The sequence below is a fragment of the Argiope bruennichi genome, chromosome 2 (assembly GCF_947563725.1).
Source record: "Argiope bruennichi chromosome 2, qqArgBrue1.1, whole genome shotgun sequence".
Taxonomy (NCBI): domain Eukaryota; kingdom Metazoa; phylum Arthropoda; class Arachnida; order Araneae; family Araneidae; genus Argiope; species Argiope bruennichi.
Window position 1 is genome coordinate 70,237,591 of NC_079152.1, and position 24,269 is coordinate 70,261,859.

The 24,269-nt window shown below is 29.3% G+C and overlaps 1 protein-coding gene across 3 annotated transcripts in view; it reads right to left on the reverse strand.

Annotated features, from left to right (window-relative positions):
• Positions 1–24,269, reverse strand: part of LOC129956458 (GATA zinc finger domain-containing protein 7-like) — an 89,958-nt gene that overhangs the window by 11,891 nt on the left and 53,798 nt on the right. For all 3 annotated transcript variants that reach the window (XM_056068356.1, XM_056068366.1, XM_056068347.1), the window contains exons 2-4: positions 17,875–20,116; positions 3,564–3,748; positions 1,437–1,562 (exon numbers count right to left, since the gene is read on the reverse strand). In XM_056068356.1, the coding sequence (XP_055924331.1) occupies positions 1,437–1,562; positions 3,564–3,748; positions 17,875–19,627 (2,064 nt within the window). In that variant the 5' untranslated portion in view covers positions 19,628–20,116. The remainder of the gene's footprint in view (positions 1–1,436; positions 1,563–3,563; positions 3,749–17,874; positions 20,117–24,269) is intronic.

Consider the following 24,269-nt stretch of genomic DNA (forward strand, 5'->3'; position numbering starts at 1 on the left):
TCTAATATCTTCTTATAGTATAATAAGACTTTTTTCTGAATTGTCTTGTGTTTTTCTGCTGTTCTTGTTTAATTAAATAAACACATACACAGAATCAAACGCTCCTTTCTTACTTTCTCCTATACAAAGTATATAGAAAGTATTGCAATCGTCATAAAATTCGAACTTGAGATTTTGATGAAACTTCACGTTTTAGAACCCTGAGTTCGGAAATGCATTTTTGGCAGATGTCTATCTGTCTATGACAAAGATAGATCAAATACGCTTTGAGATAGAACGATGAAATTTGGCATTTGGTTTTTACACCAAATTTGTAGATTTATATCAAATTTTGAGCAAATTCCGTTCTAAAGAAGTCTCTCTTTTCGATTGTTCAAATATAAACTAGCCCGATAAGTGCAAAACGGAGAGAGCTGGATAGATAAAATTCCATACATAGATTTACCGTCTACAGTGAAGTCACATACCAAATGTTGAATCAAATCCAACAAAGAATTGACCGTCTGTCGGTCTCTACTTTTAAAAACTTATAAACGTGATAACTCAATAAACGAAATGATTTAAATAAATCAAATTTGGTATGTGATGTCTATCTCAATCGGTTCTGGATAAACGCGTCTGAAACCCAAATTCGATTTTTGGATACTTTTAACCGCATGCCAGAGATTAATTGCCAAAAAGCTCGCCAAGATCACACGATAGAATCAGTAAAAAAAGATAAATTCAGGCTAAGGGTAAATATTTCGTAACTTTTGTACATCAATGCCATGCACTGCGTTCATTGGGATAACACCCTTAAGTGTACGCGAGAAAATTTAGGGGAGACCTCCCCCACTGGTTTATTGTTTCATGTTCACTCTGAAATGTTTCTTAATTTTTGTGAGTCATGTGTTTTTAATTCATAGTTTACGTCAATGGGAAGCCTTGTAATATAAAAAGGGAGTTCAATCTTAATAAGTATTGAATTAATTATTTTTATTTCCTGGTTAGGAAATATAAAAAAATATTGCAACTGTCCTAAAATTTTACCATCACAGTTTGATAAATGTCCCACGTTTTGATAATCCAGTTTTGAAATTATATTTGTTTGGCAATATTCATGCGTGTACTAAAAATCTACATGGATAAAATTAGATATATTATCTTTACTAAAAATTTGCGGATGAACATTCAAATGAAAACTGCCTGTTCTATGCATAAGAGTACGATGACTCACAACCATAACATGCAAGAGATATGATGTTTAGAATGTTTGTATTATGTTAAATCTTTAGGTCTATATCAAATTTTAGAATAAATCTGCAATGGGAAATCTGTAATCGATTTTTGAATTGAAAATGTGAAAAAAACACTTGTAAGCTGGAGGATATGAAAGAGTCGGGTGTAGTACATTCTAGATTTTCTTAATCTATAACAAAAACAAAATTGAAACTTACTTTATGAAGCTTGAAATATAAACCGCAAGCATTGCACACTGGCTCTCCCTGGTTGTTTCTTCTCCAGAGAGAAGTGTTGGTGGTTTGGCAGTTTGAGCAGTACAGACCCATTCGCCGCGAAGCAGACTGGAAGAGAATACAAACATCTGAAGAAGACAGAACGCCTAATAATATGAACAAGCTCGTTGAGATTCATTCAAAAAGTGCAGGGTTCCTCTTCAATAGAGGACCCACTATTAATTTCTAAATTCTTAGTGATGGAATATACTTCCCGTTTGAAAAATGCTTTAAATAAGGAATTACTTTTTGTTATATTTGTATCAGTAAATAAATTTTGAATCTTGAGGAATCTATAAAGTAACGATGATCTCTTCGAAATGACCTAAAATAACGAAACTCAATTGTAGGTGTTGTCGTTTCAAATTTTGTAGCATAATGGCTGGATTTAGCAATATTATGCCAAACATATGATTGGGTCATAAGCAAAGAGTGAAAATCTGAAAATCAAAAATAAAAGGATGACCTAAAACAATGAAAATGTCTGAGTATAAATAATGATAAAGTTAATAAAAAATATAAAAGCCGCGAAATTTAGAAGTGAAGATAAAAAAATCGATGGCCTTAAAAAAAACTAAAAAGGTTTCGACGTATATGTTCTACCACCAATCGACCAAGCTAGCACAGCTATGATATTCAAAGTTTAATAACGGCTAATTTTTATCTCAAAAAAGTAGAAATATTTTTCATATAAGATGCTAGTTGATCAAGATTATTCTACTAATTAAAATTAAATGATTATCTTTTACAATTTAAAAAAATTTTCAAGCATGTATCTATTATTTATCTTTGTTCCATTTTAAGCATTTTCCCAAGAGGAAATATATGTCTACCTCTAATGGTTTAGATATTAGGTATCGATTAACAACTAGAGTAAACGCTCTGTATATTTATGCTGAAATAAAAAAAAAAAGAACGATCATTAAATGTTTACAATCATAACTCTTCAAAATGAATTGAGGACGATTGCTCAGGTGATTATTTCTCAATAGCTTAGTTGAATAAACTACATTCGTCTTTGATATGATTTAAAATAAGCTGTAAATCTCAGACTGAACTAATTTTACATTTATTTACACCATCTGTCAATAGCAAATATCACCAACAGATGAATAACGTAAAATAATATTGAAGGAATTAATATAAGTAGAAGCTTAAAAAATAAGGGTATTTTGAAATTTTATAATTCTCTTTCTATGAAATTCTATAATTTCTTTATTTCTATGCTTTATTTGGAATCTATTCAGTGGATGCGCAGGAATGGGCATTCAGTTTTGAGCTAACTATTCTTTTTTTTTGTGTGTGTGCGTGTATGTGTGTGTTTGTGTTTTAAGAGGACACATACTAAACGATGATTATGATAGAATTGAGTACAAAATCATCGTTTCCAACATTAGCAAAGAATAAGTTTCTGTCAAGCCTTTGCGGCAAAACAAGAATTACATATTACAAGAATACATTGCAACAATGGGAAGAAAATGTATTTGTCAGGCTACCAGACACGTTTGAACTATTGAAATCTGGAAATCAAATCGAATCCTCTAAAATAAAAATATAAATAAAAGTGAATGAATGACGATATTTCTTTAGTGACAATAAATATTAGTTTTATTATTAGCGAATTTTAGATCAGTTCTCAACTTTTGTTACTTGCGATACTACGACAAAGAAAGATTTCTTATTTAATGCTTATTAAATAGAAAGAATGCAGTTACAGAATGAAACTGAAACACTTTTTAATCATGGCTCTTAATATTCATACGGTACACGATATTTTTATGAGTGGATACCCTTATCTGAGTTTCGTTGACAATCCGGAAAAGGCTATTTAATTTACTCATAGAAATTAAAGCGAAGTGACACCTCTGTTATAGTCTGTGTATTTTCTGTAGGCAGTTCAAGGTCACATTTTCTACCTCGTTATTGGTTGTCTGGTACCAGCAACGCGGTAGAAAATGTGACCTTGAACCGCCTATAGAAAATACACAGACTATAATAAAAACAACTTCTTTTGCAAGAAAAAGTATGAATTGGTCTGATGCTTAATAAGACATGTGATTTCTCACTTACCAATCTTTTCTGGTTTTTGACCACAGGCCTGTTCATGCCGTTCATGCGATGGTAGAGGCCGCAAGCGTTGCAGAGATAGTGTCCCGTGCCATCTCTCCTCCAGAGGGGCGTCGATATAGCGCCGCAGTTCACACATTCGCGACTTTCGAGGCCGGTGAACAGATCGGAATCGCTCGCTGGGGACGCTGAATGAAAAAAACATACTCACTATTTTACAACCGTTTCGACAAAAAGCAATTTCATATTATTTATAAACCAAAAAACAAGAACAGCATATAACATACATTTGGTATTTAAATTTCAAAATCAAAATAAGAAGTCAAAGAAATTATTTGTTCACTTACTTTGAATAGCATATAATTTTTTTTTTAAAGAAATGAAATCTGCTATTTCAAATTTCATGTGAGAACATTATTTTTTTAAGTCACGTGATTCTCGTTTTCTTCTTTGTTCGTCTTCGGGCGATAACTTCTTACGATGCTGCCCTTTATATTCTGCCCGTGTGTTTTGAGACTTCAAAAACCACAAGTCGAAACGACATCATGTTCTCGCACGATAAAAGGCAAAACAGAAGCAAAATAAAAGGCAAAAAAAGGCTACTACAGATAGACTTGACTATTCATTTAAATTAAACTATACAAATGGATTCTGAAACATTCGCCTTTGAAAGAATCATGAACAGAACCTTAAAAAAAAATCCTTTTGGAACAAAATTTACTAGCCTTATTCGAATCGAGTTTCTCGAAAAAGTAAAAGTCATGCTAAAATCAAAACTTAAGAAAGGAAAATGGCATTCTTTTCGAGGCTTTCTAGAGGAGGTTCTGCTCAAATAATCTGGAGACATCGTTTCCTTCCCAAGGAATGTCATCAATGAAGGACGGAGAAAAAGGACAAGTTAACTGTTTCCTCAGTATCGCTACAGGCATCGTTGGAAAGTATTACCCATACATCAGCAACTACAGATCTCCAATGAGAATTACAAAGAATGAGAGTACTAAAATATGCTTCTCAGCTTAATTCACTCTTAAAATTGATTACATTCTTATCATGTTGAATATCGCATTATTTTCACATGACTTGCCCGTCTTGCCAACATGAATTTCTCGTTACACACTGAATATTTTGATGAAATATTAACTAGAACAAAAAAGATAATTTATATAGTCATTTATGTAGCATTTATTTTACTGAGGTGACCGGTGATCCCTCCCCCCACAGTGTTTAAATTCAATCGTCCGTTATATTTATATGTTCTATATGGCATTAATTTCTTAACCCCATTTTAGTAACGATGATAATATTGAAAAATTTAAAAACATTGAACATTTGCTCGAAGTACATGTTTTTAGTTTGTTTCACCGTTTTTAGTTTGTTCTTTGTTTCACCGATCATTGGTGATCCCTATGGCTCTAAGAACAAACTCAATGCCACTCACCGGTGATCCCATGGCATTCAACATGTTAATGAGGTTATTTGTTAACATGTTATTGAGGTTAATGAGGTGCCCCCATGAGGTTTCTCAAGTGTGGAGATAGTTTTTTTACCTATGAGAAAGTGTATTGGTAACTAAATTTTGACTGAATTTCTACCAAATTGTAGTTAAAGGCATTTAAAATTGTTTCTATAGATTATAAGTTTTCTTTGTGGGTCAGAGGTTATTCAAAAACTAAAAAAAAAAGTAAAAATCTGAATAGTCTCTCTGATTTTAGATATTTTATTTCCATCGCTTGCGTAAATAGTTTTATTTAGGTTTACTGATTGAAATGTTTTATTCTTAAAGCCTGACATATTAAATTCGGACTTAATTAAGACCAATTTATATCTCTAAGGGATACATTATTTTCAGACGCCTTCTGTCGATTCAGTAGACATTCTTCTTGCATCTGTTATAATGATTCTTTTGTCTTTTATTCGCATATTTGACTTTATTTACCAGGTTCTGAAAAAAATTATTCTCACCGTTTTCTAATTCTATCGCTGGCACTATTTCTCTACTTCGAGATTAAGACTTTTTGTTATTTCTTTTCCAATAATGAATTAAAGTGAGTTGAAGTGCTTATTCGGAACAAAACGCTTGGGGAAATTTGGTTCTTATTCTATTAAACACCATCATAAAACGATAGAATAACGTAAGATCATTTCAACCTTGTCATTTTATATTTTGATCTGATTCTTTCTTTACAGGAAGAAACTCTTCATCGATGAAAAAATGAAGATGTCCATCTGTAAGTTAATTGCATTCGTGCTAATTGCAAATTGCATTGTATGAATGCTAATTGCATTCAAATGTGTCAAATATGGACGAGAAGAAAAAGATTGGAAAGAATCTGATCTCATCTTGCTTCATATTATGTAATAATTTGGATTGCAAGGACGCTTTCATACCTTTCAGCTCATGAGGATATCAATAAGAAAAGATGATCCAAATGGTATTTTCATTAGTTTTACAAATTTTAATTATTTGACAGATGTTTTTTAATAATTAGAAAAAGAAGAATAAAAATTCATGTGAGAATTTAATTATTTTCCTTAAAATTTCAAAAATTGTTATTTGTACGTGGAAATAAATTTTTCATAAAATTAATTGCAGTTTCTAGTTTGAACATACTGTGATAATTTGACATAAAAATTCATATTCTCCTGTGAAAAAATCTTGAATTTGATACCTCATTTTAGAGTTGAGGTAATTTTTAAAAACAAAATGCAGCAGTGTATTCTAGAATAAAATGCATATAGTGCAATTGAAAAAAAAATTATTTTCATGAAATAAATTATCATTGAGGTAATGCTGTTTCCCGAATGGATTTTCTTTATAACATGCACTAGAAAATCTTTTCTCAAGATTTGGATAAGATTTTTTTGAAAATTTAATGGCTTATGCTAGACCATTATCTAGATTATTTATCATTTTGATCTTAAAATCGTTTTCTTAACTATTAAGTCATGATTGAATTTTTTAGTAAAATGCGCAAACACACAAATAAATAATTAGCATTAAGAATATTTTTATTTCAGTCGAGACAAAAAAACTTTATTAGTCAGTTCAGTTATCTTAGTTTATCCGATTTTATTCGTACAGCCTCAAAAGATTATATTTATAACTTCATCTGAAAATTTATACTACTCAGAATAATTTAATTTGAAAAAAAATAAATAATAAATAAATCACGCTATCAACAACTAAATCGGCATAGGAAATTTCAGAAAATGATAACATTGATTTCAGTGTTTATATATAATATAGATACAGTCTTTTTACAAACTTAGATTTATCTTTACAAGATAAGCTTTCATATGCTTACAATAATTTCGTTCTGAACTCATTTTTGAGACAAAATATATAATATTTAATTAAAAGTTTAAAGCTATTTTAAAAAAAAATTATTTTATCACATAGTGCTTTTAAACGACTCACAAAAACAGTGTATACTTCAAGAAAAATATATATATATATATAAATCATATTTATTTAAAATATTTTTTAAACTAAATATTGTTAATAAGATGATCAAAAATTTCCATTAAAAATCTTCGTATAAAACTTCCAAATAGAATCATATCAACCTTTGTCATAAAAATGTGAAAGCCCCAGAATCAAAAATATTTTTCTTGAAAATAAATATTCCAAATTAACAAAAAATGTTCTTATTGAAATTTATAAACTATCCTTATACTTGGTTTTAATAAATATTCTGGGTGAATCGGTCTGTCTCTTAGCTCTCTACAAGCAAAGCTTACATATCTAGTTGTTTAGTTAGCGTTTTACAATATAAACCTAGTTTAGTCTTTTAAATATTTGACCTTGAACTACCGTTGACCAAAATATACTTTGGATTGAAGCAATATGTAATATTGCTTCAATATTTCTAATCATCTTATAATAGTAGCAATATTCTTAAGCGAGTTTTAAATATCTTATTTAGAATTTTAAATAATTAAAAACAAAGCGAGATTTCGGCGTTTTTCCACGATAGTTTTCTAAGATACTGGTGTTCAAATAGTTCAAAATTCAAAATGATTTTAAGCCATTTTAAAATTTAAAAAATTGCCTTTTTAATGATACAAATTAATTTCCGTGCAATATTTTCTATATTTCTAAATTCCTAAGATTACCTTTTTTGCGCAATTTTCAATAAAAGTTTTCATTTTTGCAATGGAACCATTTTCATTGTTTTATCAAATATTTAATTGTGTGGTTTCCTTTCATTGTTGAAAACGTAGGAAGAAAGATTTTGTCTGCAGTTTACGTAAAGAACAAGAAAGTACACTTGGGTATCGCAAAAGATGGCATTCATTTAGAAGATAGACATCTGTACAGTTATCTTAAATTTATATCTGTACAGTTATGTTTAAATTACTCCATGAAGTCATAAGACTTAAGGTCATCAGAATCAATACAAAGCATATGTATTTATTACTAAAATAATACGCTGTTAAAAAAATACGGCTTTATCTTCTACAATATAATGTTTAAAAATATTTTATTCAAGAAATCATGTAATTCAGGTTATGAATAAGAAATTTTATTGAAATTTAACACAATGAACATTCTTAGCGAGCCAGTTTATCATGTCAAAGACACATGTATAAAATGGTGTGTACGTGTCACTCATAAAAATATGCAGAGTTTAATGAAATTGTGTGTAATGATCTCTCAGAAATTTATATCTACCCAAATTTAATGAAATTTAATCCACTTGCTCTTCATAACAAGGGAGAAATAAATGTTAAATTTCAGATATCAATAAAAATTTTAGTTTTTTAAAAATAAGCACGATTTCAGCTCTCTTCAGCAATATCTTCCGAAAATATTTCCCTCACAAAAATAATTTTTTGTACCATCTGAAGATTTAAAATAATAATAACAAAAATAATAATTTTTAGTAATACTTTTTTTAGTTGTTGCTTAGTTTATTTTTTTTTTAATTTTAGCTAATTTTTTAAAATATTTTTTATTATTATCAAAATGCTACGAACAATAATAAAAATCAAACTAATTTAATAATTTTGTAACGGTACATCTGCGAAATATTACACTCCGTATCATTCATGTTACGATAAGTAAAATCTTATTTCATCCCAATGATAATTTTTTCATAACAGACGATATATTATCTTTTTTTTTTAAATTTTTATTTATTACTAGCTGCTTTTGGCGACCAGCCGGTTCGCCAGTATTACCGCTCGCTACAATTTTCAATTAAATATTTAAAGTAACTGGTTTCTTAATAGATTTTCAAACAAAACATTTTTAATCTTCAAATTTTGATAGCCATACCAAACTTATACTGTTGTTTAGATCGTTTCGTTCAGTTTACTATATATATTTTCCTAATTTGTTGACATTTCCGGCAAAACTTCAACTTTAAATTAAAGTGGAAATGATGAAATTGCAATTAATATAGAGATATTTTTTAATAAAACCAAGCGTTTTATTTTATTTATCATCTTTATTGTTATTTATTTATTATTATTATTATTGAATATGAGTATTGCAAACAGAATCGCTCGGTATTTAAGTCTTATGTGAACTACAAAATATTTTTCATAATTTATGTAATATCTCAAAGAATAATTCAACAAATATTTCTCAGATTCAGCATAAAATTCAGTTTTTAGTTTTGCTTTCAAAAGGATTGAAATGAAATCAATAATAATATTTTGTTTCGGCCTATAAATATATTTCAAAAATTATGAAGTCTAAATTTAATGCAGTAAGGTATCATATTCTGAGAAATATTCTGGACACACCAATTTTAAATAAATGAATGAATGTTTCTATTTTCCACGATCAACTAAGACTCATTTATGAAGTTTTGAATGTTAAAAATTTAGAAAAACTCAACATTTTCATAATCTTAGGCCAATTAATCTTGAGAAACCTGTGCGCTGATTGGCGGATTTTCTTTGAAACGATCGATGGAAAATATAAAATCATCCTTTTTTTTTTATTGAATAGTGATATTCAAATTTTCCTAAATCAGTCAGTTTAAGTGATTGATTTAGTTGATTGGAAATTAACTCTTTTTATTTAAAATATTAGTGTTTCAAGAACATTTTGTTAATCGTGATTTCAACAGCAGAAGCTTTATGTAAAATCAAAAATTCGATATTTATTAGAGCATTTATTAAATCAAGTTACATAAAATATAATCATTTTCCATTTAGACCATTTCAGCAGATCTGTGTCTTACTAAAGGTTTACAAATTAGCTGTGTGGCCCTGATTTGAATGGATATCCTGTTCATATTAAACAAAACTTGAATTAAAATAAAATTGATTTGTTGGATTAATAATATAGAGTGTGTAAAAGATCATAAAATAATTTTTCTTGAATTATATTTTTAGAAAAAATAATATTTCATATTTTTTTCATTTCCTACAGACACGTGCCGAAAATTATATTTTTGCAGATTTCATTTCCAAAAAGATTTAATTTATTTTTAATTGGAGCTTTAATCAATGTGATGGCAACACTTTGAAAAAAGCTAATTTTTTCCCATGAATGTGAAACGTGCTCGTACAGCTTAACTTTTATTTTTATTTTGTACGAAAAAAATTGTTGAAAAATATAGTTAAAATATTTATTTAAAAATTCATTAAAAATAGAAATTTAATTTTAAGGTTAAAAAATTGGTATCATTTAAAAGATAAATTTTTGATATTTAACTTCATGCAAAAATCTTTTTCGTGCTGTAATATTTTCTGAAGTTATAGCAGAAACACACCAAAATTTCGCTTAATTTTTAAATAAATAAAATTCTAATTAAAAATTCGTAAAAATAACCCCCAGGTGCACATTCCCGGCCTCCAAGGTATACACGTGCCAAATTTGGAAGCTGTAGGTGTAATGGTCTGGCTTGTAGAGCGCCAACACACACACACACACACACACATTGAGCTTTATTATAAGTATAGATTTTGTCTTCGATGTTTCTTTTTGTAAATATTTTTGACAACGTTTTTATTCATTCCACAAATTGCAAATAAATAAAAAAACATTTTAAAGATGATACTTTTTTTATTATTCACCGAATTAAAAGATATCGTTGAGTTATTGTCAACGAATAATAAAAAGTAATACTTTCACCCGATTCTGCATTTTCCTGTTTCAGAAGTATATCTGAACAAACAAAGATATGGTGTCTTCTGAAATTAGTTATTACTACATTGTTTGTTAATATTGTATGCAAAATTCCTAAATTAAACCAAAAACAAAATTAAAATAGGTACTTGTCGGTTGTAACGGCGACCAAAAGTGCCAAGAAAAAATATCACCAAATTATAAAAATATACTCAAGTGTATTATTATTTATTATGAAAAATTTTCAACTTGCGAATCACATGCTATATATTTGACGATTGAAATCGTCAAACTGGCGAAAAAATTTTTTGTCGTTTTTTGGTCACCGTTACAATCGACAAGCACCTTAAAACATAATTTCTAATTTACCCCAAGTATCTGCTTGCTAAGCACTCTTATGTACCTCTAGGTTGAAAGCATTCTACTCTTATATAATATTATAGACATTAGTGATTTTTCATTCGAAACATTTGAACCCATGTGAACTGCCTGCCTCTGTCTGATTTCTTTCAATTTAAAATAATTTAATTCAGCTTTAACCTCATTATAGTATCTATAAAACAATGGTTTTGACCCTGATAATGTTGAAATGATAGAATATTAATTAATTTTATGCTGTTTTTAGTAAGTATTGTAGCACCTCTTTTTCCCTTTGAGAAGAGAGCGTCCCCTTGTGCCGTTTTACAGAAGACAAGCAGTTGGATCTCATACCTGCATCCTGAGGTCGACTTTTTTCCTATGCGCAATTCTTGAGCTAACACCGAAGGCTTTAGGCTGGAAACCGTGGAATCCATACTGTTTTCTTTAACCTAATTTTCTATGTGTGTAGTAGATAAGTGTTTGAATTTTATAGTGTAGCTGTGTTTATGAAGATTAAAAATATTGTATTTAAAATCGCGCAGTACTTTAGAAAACCACAGCACACCCACTATAGTATATAATATTTATTTTCATTGATATTGAATGTAATATTTACTCGCACTGTTACAGGATATAATAAGTATTTTCATTGATATTGAATGTAATATTTACTTACACTGTTATAGGATATAATATTTATTTTCAGTGATATTGGATGTAATATTTTATTACACTGCTATAGGATATAATATGTACTCAGACTGTTATAGGATATAATATTTAATTTCATTGATATTGACTGTAATATTTATTTACACTGTTATAGGATATAATATTTATTTTAAAACAGTTTTTAAAATAAGGTATAATATTTATCTTAATACTGTTTTAAATATTGGATATAATATATGTCTATATAAACTTAAAGACAATAACGTTTGTTAACTATATGCAGGAAAGCAAAAATGGCAAGAACAAGTAACCACTCTCAAGTAACTAATATATATGTTAATTGTTTCCTCAACAAAGAATTTTTAAGCACCAAACTGTGATAAATATTAGAGGTGAGTTATTTTAATAATCAGCTATATTTCTGCTTATTATATATATGAGCCATTTGTATGAAATGAATAAAATAATTTCATAGAGTAATTAAAAACAAAATTATCTGGGTAATTTATCTCTGAATTGAATTTTTTATTTTATGATAATGTAAATTCAAGTAAATTGAGCAAGAAATAAAGGGAATATTTCTTTCTTAACTTTCACTAATAGAATAAAATCATGCGATTAAATATTTGACGAAATTATTCAATGTTCTGATCTCATTACAATGATGAAAAATATCGTAGGGAACATTACACAAAAGTTTTTCAAAATTCAAAAAAAATTTCACTACAACTAAGCTGATATGATCGCTATTGCAATTTTTAAATTTTAAGATGGTGCTATTATCATTTTTATCAATACATTTCGGAAGTTATCTCGAAAGTTATTGCAAAAAATGAAAGATTTCGCTTAGATTTGGCTAGTTCAAATTTCATGAAATCGTTCCGCTCCACTCTTGAGATCAAATTTTGCAGCTCTAGGTCAAATGGTTTAGCCTGTAGAAAGTCAGACACACACACATACATAAACACATTTTCTAATTTATTATTCGTTTTATTTTTAACTTGAAAATGTTTATAAGTTGGCATGCTATTTGTGAATAGAATTATGCGAGATGCATTACATAAAAAATCGTTCTAAATTCACCTAAAGAACAGACCGTTGGATTTAGAGCTACCAAATTGGGCACATAGTTACTTCTTGGGTGGTAAGGGCTAAACCAGAAAGGAGTTTTTAAAAATTTTAATTAGATTTTTTAAAATTGAAATGATAGGCTTTTCCTCGAAAAGAACCTATCATTGTACAAACAGTTTTTACTCCACTTTAAAATTCCAAAAATTAGCTTTTCAATAAAACCCATTTTTATTTCCGTACAATTTTTTTTGCTAATTTTAATACTTTTTTTTGTATTTCACAATAATATTTTAGATTATTTTAGTTATTGCGTTTGCATTAGTGCATTGCAATGATAGTAAATATATGTTTTTTGTGGATACTTAATCATTACAGCTAATTGAGATTTAATTATTGTGTTTAATTACTGCATTTACACATATGTACGTTGCGACGATATAAAATATATTTTTATGGACATTTAATCCTTACAGCAAATTAAGATTTAATTATTGCGTTTAATAACTGCGTTTACACAGATGTGTGTTGCGACGATATTAAATATATATTTTTAGTGGACATTTAATCATTACAGAAAATTAAGATTTAATTATTGCGTTTACACATATGTGCTTTGCGACGATATTAAATATAATTTTTATGGTCAGTATTTAATATATACGACAATATTATATAGTCAACGATATTAAATATATATTATCGTTACAGTAAAGTGAGATTTAAGATTTAAAAACGAAGTAAGAATGGGTGAATCAAGTCTGAAACATTATTATCCAAAGATTTTTTTGGACTAAAAGTTCCAATCGTTTTTAAATTATTGCCCATACAGTTTTATATACTATTAGTTCATATGCGTTCATTTATTCATAATAATTATAAAATTATTTTTTACTACATTTCTTTCAAAGGTTCGTTAATTGCCACATTCATTCTAAGAAGAAAAAAAAAAAATTTTTTTTTCATTATTATGAGTGTGAAATATTTCATTTGCAATAATCACCAAGATTACTTGAAATTTTGTGAAAGCATCTTTTGTATTATACAAAAACGGAATGAAGATGAAGAGTTTTCAGCATCCCCGATAAAATTTGAAAGTGTTTTCTGTAGTATTTGCATTTGACGCAACGATGTTATCGAAATGCAAGAGAAAATTGGACTGCACATCAATAAATCAACGAGTATAGCTTTCATCATGATAACATTGTTTACAAAATGGAGGAGCGATAAAGCTATAAAAAACGATATCGACACTGCTTTTTCGAAAAAGAAGAACAGAAAAAAAAAAAATGAAAGAGTGTCTTATTGATTGTGCCACACATCCGACCTCCAGGTCCGTATCTGGAAACATGACTTTGGGCTTTTAGATCAGAACGTGGATTGTCTCTATTTTCGGTTTTCAAATGTCAGAAGTTTGGAATAGAACTTTGGTTGCCCTTCAGTATAAAGTTTCATATTAATCCAATTCAATTTAGCACAAAATTATACATTTGCAAGCCAATTTCAGTGAAAAATAATCCGACATGGGAGGTTTAAAAGGAAACAAAAATTATTCATAGAGATATTTTTTTAAAATAATGGAATCTTTCAGTAAATTCTAATTAAAGTAGTGGTAGCAGACTACTTTAATTAGTAATTCTAATTAACTACTACTTTAATTAGTAATTCTAATTAATTACTACTTTAATTAGTAATTCTAATTAACTACTACTTTAATTAGCAATTCTAATTAAAGTAGTAAAGTAGAATCTACTGAAATATTCGATTATTTTTTTAAAAAAAATATCTCAATGAATAATTTTTGTTTCCTTTTAAACCTCCCATGTCGAATTATTTTTCATTGAAATTTACTTGCAAATGCATAATTTTGTGCTAAATTGATTTGGGATTAATATGAAACTCTATACTGAAGGGCAACCATAAAATAACTTCCCCAATTTCGAGACATCTGCAGCTAAAACTAATGAGCGGAATGAAGCCAAATTTCACAAACAGATTGTGGTGTCAGAAGGAAATAAATTCCTTTGGTGAGGGGGGGGCGATCTCCTCCAAAAGAATTGCAACTAAAAATAGTTGCATCGATAGGTTGATTTCGGCATTGTCAGAAAAAAACTGCTGAACTAGGTAATTATAAAGAACACAAGGAATATAAACAATGCAAAATTTTATTAATGTTCTATAATAACATTATCGAACATTAATTAACATAACATTACCGAACATTGATACCGAACATAAATTTCATTAATGTTAGGTATCATGATTAAAAAAAACCTGATACCGAAATGAATGATATTCAGTATGAAATTTAGAGATAATATTCCTTTATTAATCATCATTGTGATTATATTTTCGATATGTTGATCTTATCATTATGTATAAAATTTTGCATAATAAACTCATCTTTTCAGAACTCATTGGTACTTCTTCCTTCTTTAATCTTCAGATGAAATTTGGTTTTATTTTGGTCTCTAGTTTCTGCAGCAGATGTCTCTAATGACGGTAGGTTATTTTGAAACCACATTGTTCAAGTAATTGTAGCTGCGAAGTTATATTAATAATTAAGAAGCAGAATAATCGGAACAAATTATATTTTATTGTAGGAAGCTACAACCATTTGCTGTATTTTTCACTGAATTTAAGATTATCACGCGAACTTTTCCCCCCCTATTTTCATGAATAGTTAATTTTTGTTCACTTTCACAAATTTCTTTCTACGACTGTTTTGCATCGTCTGCGTGGCTCCGTAAAATTAAAATACTGAGCAACTTATAGCAAAATGTTGTTTAATATATTTATTCAGTTTTTATTGAAAATAAACAATTAAACAAAAGATTTATAACAGAAAATATTGAGCCATTCTATTCACCTCACTTTTTTTAATGAAAGTAAAAACTGCTATTTCGAGAGTTCGTATTTTTGAGCATTTGCAAAATAATATCTAAAAAATACGTAAAATCATAAATTCATCTTATTCAATACATTTATTAAGTGTCTATTAAAAAAGCAAATATTGAAAAATTATTTTTATATTTGATTAAATTTTCTTTGAAACAGTGCTTTTGCATATACTTAGATATTTATGAACGGAAAGGTGATATTTTAAAAGCTCTTAAAATTAGTAATTTATGTTTTCAAACATCATTAATATAAAATTATTATTATCTGCACCACTTGGTACTGCAGTATTTACTTTAAGTAATAAAAACTGTTGATTCCTAAATTAGTATTTTTTTAAAAAAAGAAAACCTACTGAACGTATCATTTTTACATTTATTTTTATTTGTGTTAACGAAAAAGAATATATGGAAGTATAGTATTTTTCAATATATGGATAATGATTTCAACTGATAATATATACTAAAAGAAAGTGATATTAACAAGCAAGCTATAGCTAGAATTAAATTGATTTAGCGGAGAGTCTGCAGAACATTTAAAATAATCTGATAATCTGCAAACATTTTTAGTACCAATTATGACGTCTATAAGTTTCATTTTCTTTTATAAATTTTGAAATATTTTTCGTATTTTAAAAATGATAAAAACATGATGAATCATTGAAACATGTGAAACATTTTAGTTTATAAAAAATGAAACGTGGTGAAATCAAAATGTGAATATGAAATGTGAATGTGAAACTGCAGTAGAGAAAGACGCCTTCAAACTTATTTACTTATTTTTTAACTTTTTCTTGCACTCCAATTTCTTAACTCATTATCATAAAACTTTTAATATATATATATTTTGAAATAAATTTGATGACTTGATATCCATACCTTTCGCATCAATAGATTAATTCTTACAATCCGTAATGAAATTTATGTCCGAAATTTTGTTTTCAGAATATTCAATATGATTTCATAATTATTTAAGATTAAAGTAATATTACCTAAGCAAAATTTTCCTTTGACGGTATTAAAAAAACACTTTCTCTGTTTGGTGATGAAAATTTGAAGTAGGAATTCACTCTAGTATGGTGAAAGATTTCATATGTTTTCATTAAAACTATATTTATTATATTCTTTAAAGGACAGATAAATTCTCTGTGCTTAATACTGAAATACTTACTTAATACCGCATTTATGAAAGAATAAGTGAAATTTTTTAACCTTATATCTCAGATTTTCTAATTCCAATCGCACATTAAATAATGTTTTATTGCAGCTATCGTCCCTTTTTTCCTTTATACATTAGCAACCAAATCTTATGATGAATGTGACGTCATTGAACAGTGTGATATAATGAATAGTTAAATGATCATATTGTTTGTCATCTGGCTATAATGTGAATTGACTTTAATCATTTTATATTCGTAAGCAAATATCGTACCTTAGGAAACAATACGTCACTGCACATTATCATCTTACTTTTCATTAAAAAAAAAAAAAAAAAAAAACTCTTTTTCATAAAAGTGTATTTTTTAAAGAGAGGAATTTTTACGTTTAAATTTTCTTTAGATACATATCAGACTAAATTAAAAAGATTTTTTTTTAAATGAAATTTTGTTGCACAGATAAATAATAAATCTTCTGCGACATATTTTCTGTAAAAGTACTTTTATGAATTAAATCTACTTTTTGACACTGCTTATGCTTTTCATTTAAAAAAGTGTTTCTAAATTATTCAGATTTTTCTAAGAGTAAATAAATTTAACTCTATTTCCACGTACCAGAACCATATTTTTTTTGTTAAAAAAGAATGTTTTCCTTTCCTTTACTTTTCATTAGCATTATTATTTTCTTAAAAGGTTAAAAAGCCAACTAAGTAATGTCGATATTCCAGAATGACTTTTATTAAAATATTTAATATTAAATTAGCCTAATTTTGTTACCTAAGAATATCTGAACTTAAATCCACAAACGTATTTTCTTGTTTAGAAATATTATATATATATTTAGGAGAAAATCAGGCCGCTAATAGGAAAAAAAAATTTCTTTTTCGAATCCCTGTAATAAGATGACTCTTGATAAAGTCTTTAGAGTGGATTAATTTTTTTCCGATTTTATTCCTATTTGTTTAAGCACTTTAATCTTCAGTAATCTGTGTTTTTACTTATAATTTATGTTGGGACTAGTATATTTAGGAAAATTGTAATATCAATATAAAGCTAAAAGAATGAATACTTACCCCCTGCCGAGTGAGATAGCTGCACTTGAATGTTCTGTGCTGTATCATATCCTGGCCAGGTGCTTAAATCTGAAACATATGAAGATGCATGTCCTGACACACTGGCTCTGGACAGCATGCTTGATCCAGATATAGATAGAGGTAATGGGGAGGATTTGGGTACTAGTTCTTCACCCACTTGTCCCCACATCAGAGAATTAACATTATTATTATCGTGGTTGCGATAAGCCGATAGCCCCAGCAATTTGGAAGACGAAGCATTCACTCCAGTACAGAACAGTGGGCTATTAGTCGGAGTTACAGGATTATCGTTGCTATCAGGTAAGTGATGATAAGTAATTGATGGATTTGTAACAGCATGCAGACCATTGGGATCGATTCCCAAATCACGTTGAGTAACCATAGGTGTTGGTTGGAGGTAATTAATAGTAGATGTTGTTAGGATACTTCTCAAAGGCAGATTTTCGACAGCAGTATCTGGAGAATCGTTGAGATTTGAAAGCGTCCTACCAAAGTCAGAAGACAGGTTTGTGTACCCCAGCCTTTCGACGAAGATATCTCTTGGTGAGGATGGACTTCTTATGTGCGGAAAGGAATTGTGGGAAGTGCCAGATAAGTCCAAACTCAAACGATGTGAGAGATCCGTTCCGTGGTGTATAACTTCGGAGGATAAGTCTTTGTCGTGGATGAGAGGCACTGCTTGATGTTGAGCATCATCTTGGTCATGATCTATGTGTTGGAGGTCACTGTCTAGACCAGTTCCAGAGTGCAGAAGTTGACGGTGGTGTAAGACAGATGAGTGAGCATCAACGTCAGCATTGTCTTGCATAGAAGGCTCGTCTGATTGTTGCAAATGCACTAAATGGGATTCAACATTAATGTCATTGCACGAATCCATGCTTTGTCGATGCAATGCGTGTTGCTGCGCCATTTGAGACTCTGGATTATTTTTTTCTGAATTTGGAAGACTCAAGTTATGAACATGGGGTTCGTTGTCTTTTGGGGAAGAATTGTGACTCATTTGATGCATCTGAGGTGAAAGATCATGATTCTCTTCTTCACGTGTTTGATGGTCGCCTTTGTCATGGGATGATAAATTTTGACTTTCTTGATGAACCATTGTTGGCTGGTGATTCTGCAAGTTAATTAAATGTGTGACGCCATCGCTGTCCGTTATGGAATATTGATGCTGGATGTGACTTAGATGGGCGTCTTCTTGATTGTTCCCGTTTTGGATATGCTGATGGGAAAGAGAAGCGATATTCTCCTGAATGGAATGTTCATAATGGCTATTCATCGAGGAAGATCGAGCATCCAAATCATTTTTAATCTGTTCTGAATTGGAGTGATGGAAGTTCGTGTACATGTGATCTCCATGGCGTAAGTGAATATGTCCAGAGTTTCCAGAATGGGCAGGAGGATGATGAATATGAGGCTGCTCATCACGGAAATTCGAATGATGATCTAATGATTTGTCATTAGAAATAAATTTATGGTAATGAAGATGCTCACTCATATTAGTTAGAGTTGCGAGATGCTCAGAGTGAGCTGAAAATGCTTCTTTATGCTTTGAGTCGTTATCAGATGACTCTCGCATTTTTTCAGAACCAGAAGATGAATCATGGTTCATCTCCTGTTTGACTGCATTCTCTTGTTCATTGTTGGATCGATCCTCGTTTGTTTCAGCATCCTCCTCCTTTCTTTCAGAAGATATCCTTTCTCTATTATAAACATCAGAATGAGATCGAGCCATTTTTAGTGCTACTTCCCGAACGTTACGTTCTAGCAAACACTCTTTAAAGCTTAAAATATTCAAAAATCAAAAGAAAACATTCATAATGTATTGATGCTAAAGATTTCTTGAAGATATCAAGCTTTGTGACTTATTAGAATTTTGCTTCTTATTTTTGCATTGCCAAAAATTATAAATTAGAACTCGTTGTAATGCATTATGGTTGCCATTTCAGGAAGACAAATTTCGACTGAACATCTGTTACATTTGATGACGCAAACCAAAATTAGAGCTTTAATCCAAATGAACAGAACAAAAAGTGGAATAAAATTCTTTCACATTCTCTCTAAGAATTATTACATACTATTCTTAGCCATTTAAAAAAACTGATAGCTAACCAGACTTTTTGACGAGTATACAGAAATCTTTTAATCAGCTGTGTCAGTATTACAACGATGCAAATTTAGCTAAAAACCAATATCCTGGGGGTGTCTTCTCAAAATGATGCACCTATAAGAAGAAAGTGTTTATCAGTTATTTGCAGGTGTTACCAGTTCTCGTTGATAAGAGTTTTATCAGAGTACTACTTGAAATTCTGATAATTTAACCTAAGATTATGATAAGTTACTCGAACATAATTAAAGATTCAACACGCAGCATTATTTTATTTTTTTGTATTGTTTGTTACGTGTCAAGTTTCACAAGTCGTACTGAAAGTAACGGCTTAACAGACTTGTCAGATTTATAGCAATTTTAAAGATCCAAATGTTTTAATAAGAAATTGAAATTTTAAGAGAGCTTATAGCAGTATATATTTATTCGTACCAATATTAGTACAACTATGTTACACGAATTGTAAGGAAGTTAGTATAGTGTCTTTATTTATATATGTTAGGAAAACAAATTACGTAGAATTAATAAATAAATGACAAAAAAATAATTAGAAATCAATGAAATGTCAAAAGCCTATTATTCTTCAAAGAGCAAAAACATTGAATTCATAAACCTTGATATGATATTATCTATGCCATGGGATTTTTAGCTGCATTATTAAAAAATAGTTGCCTCCAAGCGAAATAATTCCATTGATTTTTTTGCCAATGGCATAAGGTTAGTAATACACAAAAATATTTATTAGAGAATATGCGAGAAGTATTCGGGAAGACCAATCACACTGGTGACATTAAATTTTTCTGACATAATTTATAAAATGCCATATAAAGAAAATATCATGGCAGCGATGATTGGAGATAAATGGTATGCACGAAATGCGCTAGCACAATGTAGATTCATTCATTTACTTTTTTTATCAAACCAGCGTGCGTTGTCTCCCCGAAACTTTCTTGTTTACTCTCTAATAAAAGTATTATCATTTTTATATCTCGCATAAAAGTTGTGAGCTTTGATTAAAGCCGTGTTCAACACGAGTATTCAGATTTTTATTTTCAGAGTCCCCCGCATGACAATTTAATATCGTCACGCAATGAAGAAACCCAAGCAAGGATATCTATTTGTTGACTGATTTAAATCAAAATCCGACACTGAAACTACGGCTTTAGTAACAAAATCACATACCAAATTTCATTTATCTAAATCGTTGCTTTTTTTGTGTTCTTACATTTATGTGCATGTGAAAATATAGACAGGAAGATATAACGTAGACGACATACAGGCATAAGGCGAATTTCGCATAAAATTTGATGCGGGCCTATTCTTTAAATGCCACATCTGTGAATTAAATTGTATCTCTGGCTCTTCATGCTTTGTTCTAAACCTCTCCACTGATAGTCGGACAGACAGACTGTTTTCTTGTGAATGGACTTCATTCAAAATTTGTCAGAAATCTACGAATTCAATGTGAAAAATCTCATACTAAAATTCAATTCTTTTGCTCGAAGCGTTTTTGAGTTATTGTGTTTTGAGTTCATTCAAAATTCGCCAGAAATCTACGAATTCAATGTGAAAAATGTCATACTAAAATTCAATTCTTTTGCTCGAAGCGTTTTTGAGTTATTGTGTTTTGAGTTCATTCAAAATTCGCCAGAAATCTACGAATTCAATGTGAAAAATGTCATACTAAAATTCAATTCTTTTGCTCGAAGCGTTTTTGAGTTATTGTGTTTTGAGTTCATTCAAAATTCGCCAGAAATCTACGAATTCAATGTGAAAAATGTCATACTAAAATTCAATTCTTTTGCTCGAAGCGTTTTTGAGTTATTGTGTTTTGAGTTCATTCAAAATTCGCCAGAAATCTACGAATTCAATGTGAAAAATGTCATACTAAAATTCAATTCTTTTGCTCGAAGCGTTTTTGAGTTATTGTGTTTTGAGTTCATTCAAAATTCGCCAGAAATCTACGAATTCAATGTGAAAAATGTCATACTAAAATTCAATTCTTTTGCTCGAAGCGTTTTTGAGTTATTGTGTTTTGAGTTCATTCAAAATTCGCCAGAAATCTACGAATTCAATGTGAAAAATGTCATACTAAAATTCAATTCTTTTGCTCGAAGCGTTTTTGAGTTATTGTGTTTTGAGTTCATTCAAAATTCGCCAGAAATCTACGAATTCAATGTGAAAAATGTCATACTAAAATTCAATTCTTTTGCTCGAAGCGTTTTTGAGTTATTGTGTTTTGAGTTCATTCAAAATTCGCCAGAAATCTACGAATTCAATGTGAAAAATGTCATACTAAAATTCAATTCTTTTGCTCGAAGCGTTTTTGAGTTATTGTGTTTTGAGTTCATTCAAAATTCGTCAGAAATCTACGAATTCAATGTGAAAAATCTCATACTAAAATTCAATTCTTTTGCTCGAAGCGTTTTTGAGTTATTGTGTTTTGAGTTCATTCAAAATTCGCCAGAAATCTACGAATTCAATGTGAAAAATCTCATACTAAAATTCAATTCTTTTGCTCGAAGCATTTTTTGAGTTATTGTATTCATAGTCAGGCAAATAGGGAAAACGACAAAAAAGCAACTATACTTTCCAAAAATGTGTTTTACAGACAATCGAATTCGGCCCTGACATACTTTAGAAATTAAAAACCGATTTTTTAAAAGTTTGATTAAAATAAAAAAGAATTCTGGAGTTTTCCGCCGTAACAATTTAACTGCCGTGCAATTTCCTCCCCCCCCCGGAATTTTGATAGTTTTTCACTTTTTTTGTAAACGAAGTGTATAAAGAAAACATACTGCAAACGCCGAAAAATTCGAACTCGAGATTTTTACAAATCTTAAGACTTTTCTGAGCCCCCAAAATCTCCGTAACTATACCTCCTTGTCTATGAACACAATAACTCAAAAATGCTTGGAGTTGGAACAGATCAAATTACACGAAATTTGTATATCTACATCAAATTTGTAAATTTCTATCAAATTTTGAACAAAATGTGTTTGGAAGTCTGACTATCTGGATGTTTAATAAAAATTGCCTTTTAGTTCATTGATTTAAACCGAAAATTTGACGTATAATTAGAATCTTACTAACAAGCTCACATACCAAATTTCATTTATCTAAATCATTACTTTTTTTTAATTCTACCAAGTTTTATTTATCTAAATCATTGCTTTTTTTTAATTGTTATACTTACACGCATGTGGAATTACAGTTTGATACACGGTTTGCCCTTAGGCAGATAAGATTTGAAATACGATAAAGATCTTCTCTTTAGATATTAAATCTATGCATCAAATTCTACCTTTCTATCCCTTTATGTTTTGCTGTTATCATGTTCATTTTTTGTAGTTATCACTTCACTTTTCAAAATGTGATAAAAATCTACAAATGGATTATAAAGATTTATGCTAAATTTCATACATCTAGATTCAAACAATTTTGGGTTATCGTATTCAAGGACACGATAAAAAATTTCAAAATGTATTTTTTTAAATTCAGGAGTATCTGAAAATGGAAATACGTCAAAATCTCAAACTGATCTTTTTAGCGATAACATATACGAGACAATTTATAAATTTTAACAATACTAGATGTACGAGAAAGTAATAATTAAATAAAATTATTTTTTCCAAGTTATCGTTATTATTATTTATTCCTAAGCATCAGAAACGTCATCTCTCACACTTGCCTCGATCTGCAGCTCCATTATATCAGTTTCGAAAAATGTGTTCGAATCTTAAAGGGGGGGGGGGAGGATCGATTATTCCTGGTGAATAGATAAGCTTGTCCAAAGTATAATGTGTTTCGAAAGAATGGAACGGATAATTTCTAATCTTCTATCACAATTACCTTCCCCTTACGGCAATGAATGAATGTGAAAGAAGTTGGTGATAACATGTTGTGTGTTTAACAGACTCAGATCTGTTGGATGTGTGTTGGACATGACCCATAAATATTTTCATCCGATAATTTGAAAAGAAAAGAAATATTTATAGAAGAATCGAACATGTAAACTTACATATCGTAGCATGATAAATGTTTTTAAGCTTGCTTCGAACCTATTTATTTTATTTTCAATATTTACTTTTAATTGCAAAGTAGTAATAATTTGCATAATGAATAAAAATGTAATGGTATTAAAGTCATAACGTGAGGGAGTATTAGTTCAGTTACTAAAGAAATAAAAAAGTATTGTTCTTAAATATACTTCGAAAATATTTTTAACAATTTATTAAAATTAGAAAATAAAATTTTACAAAAATAAAAT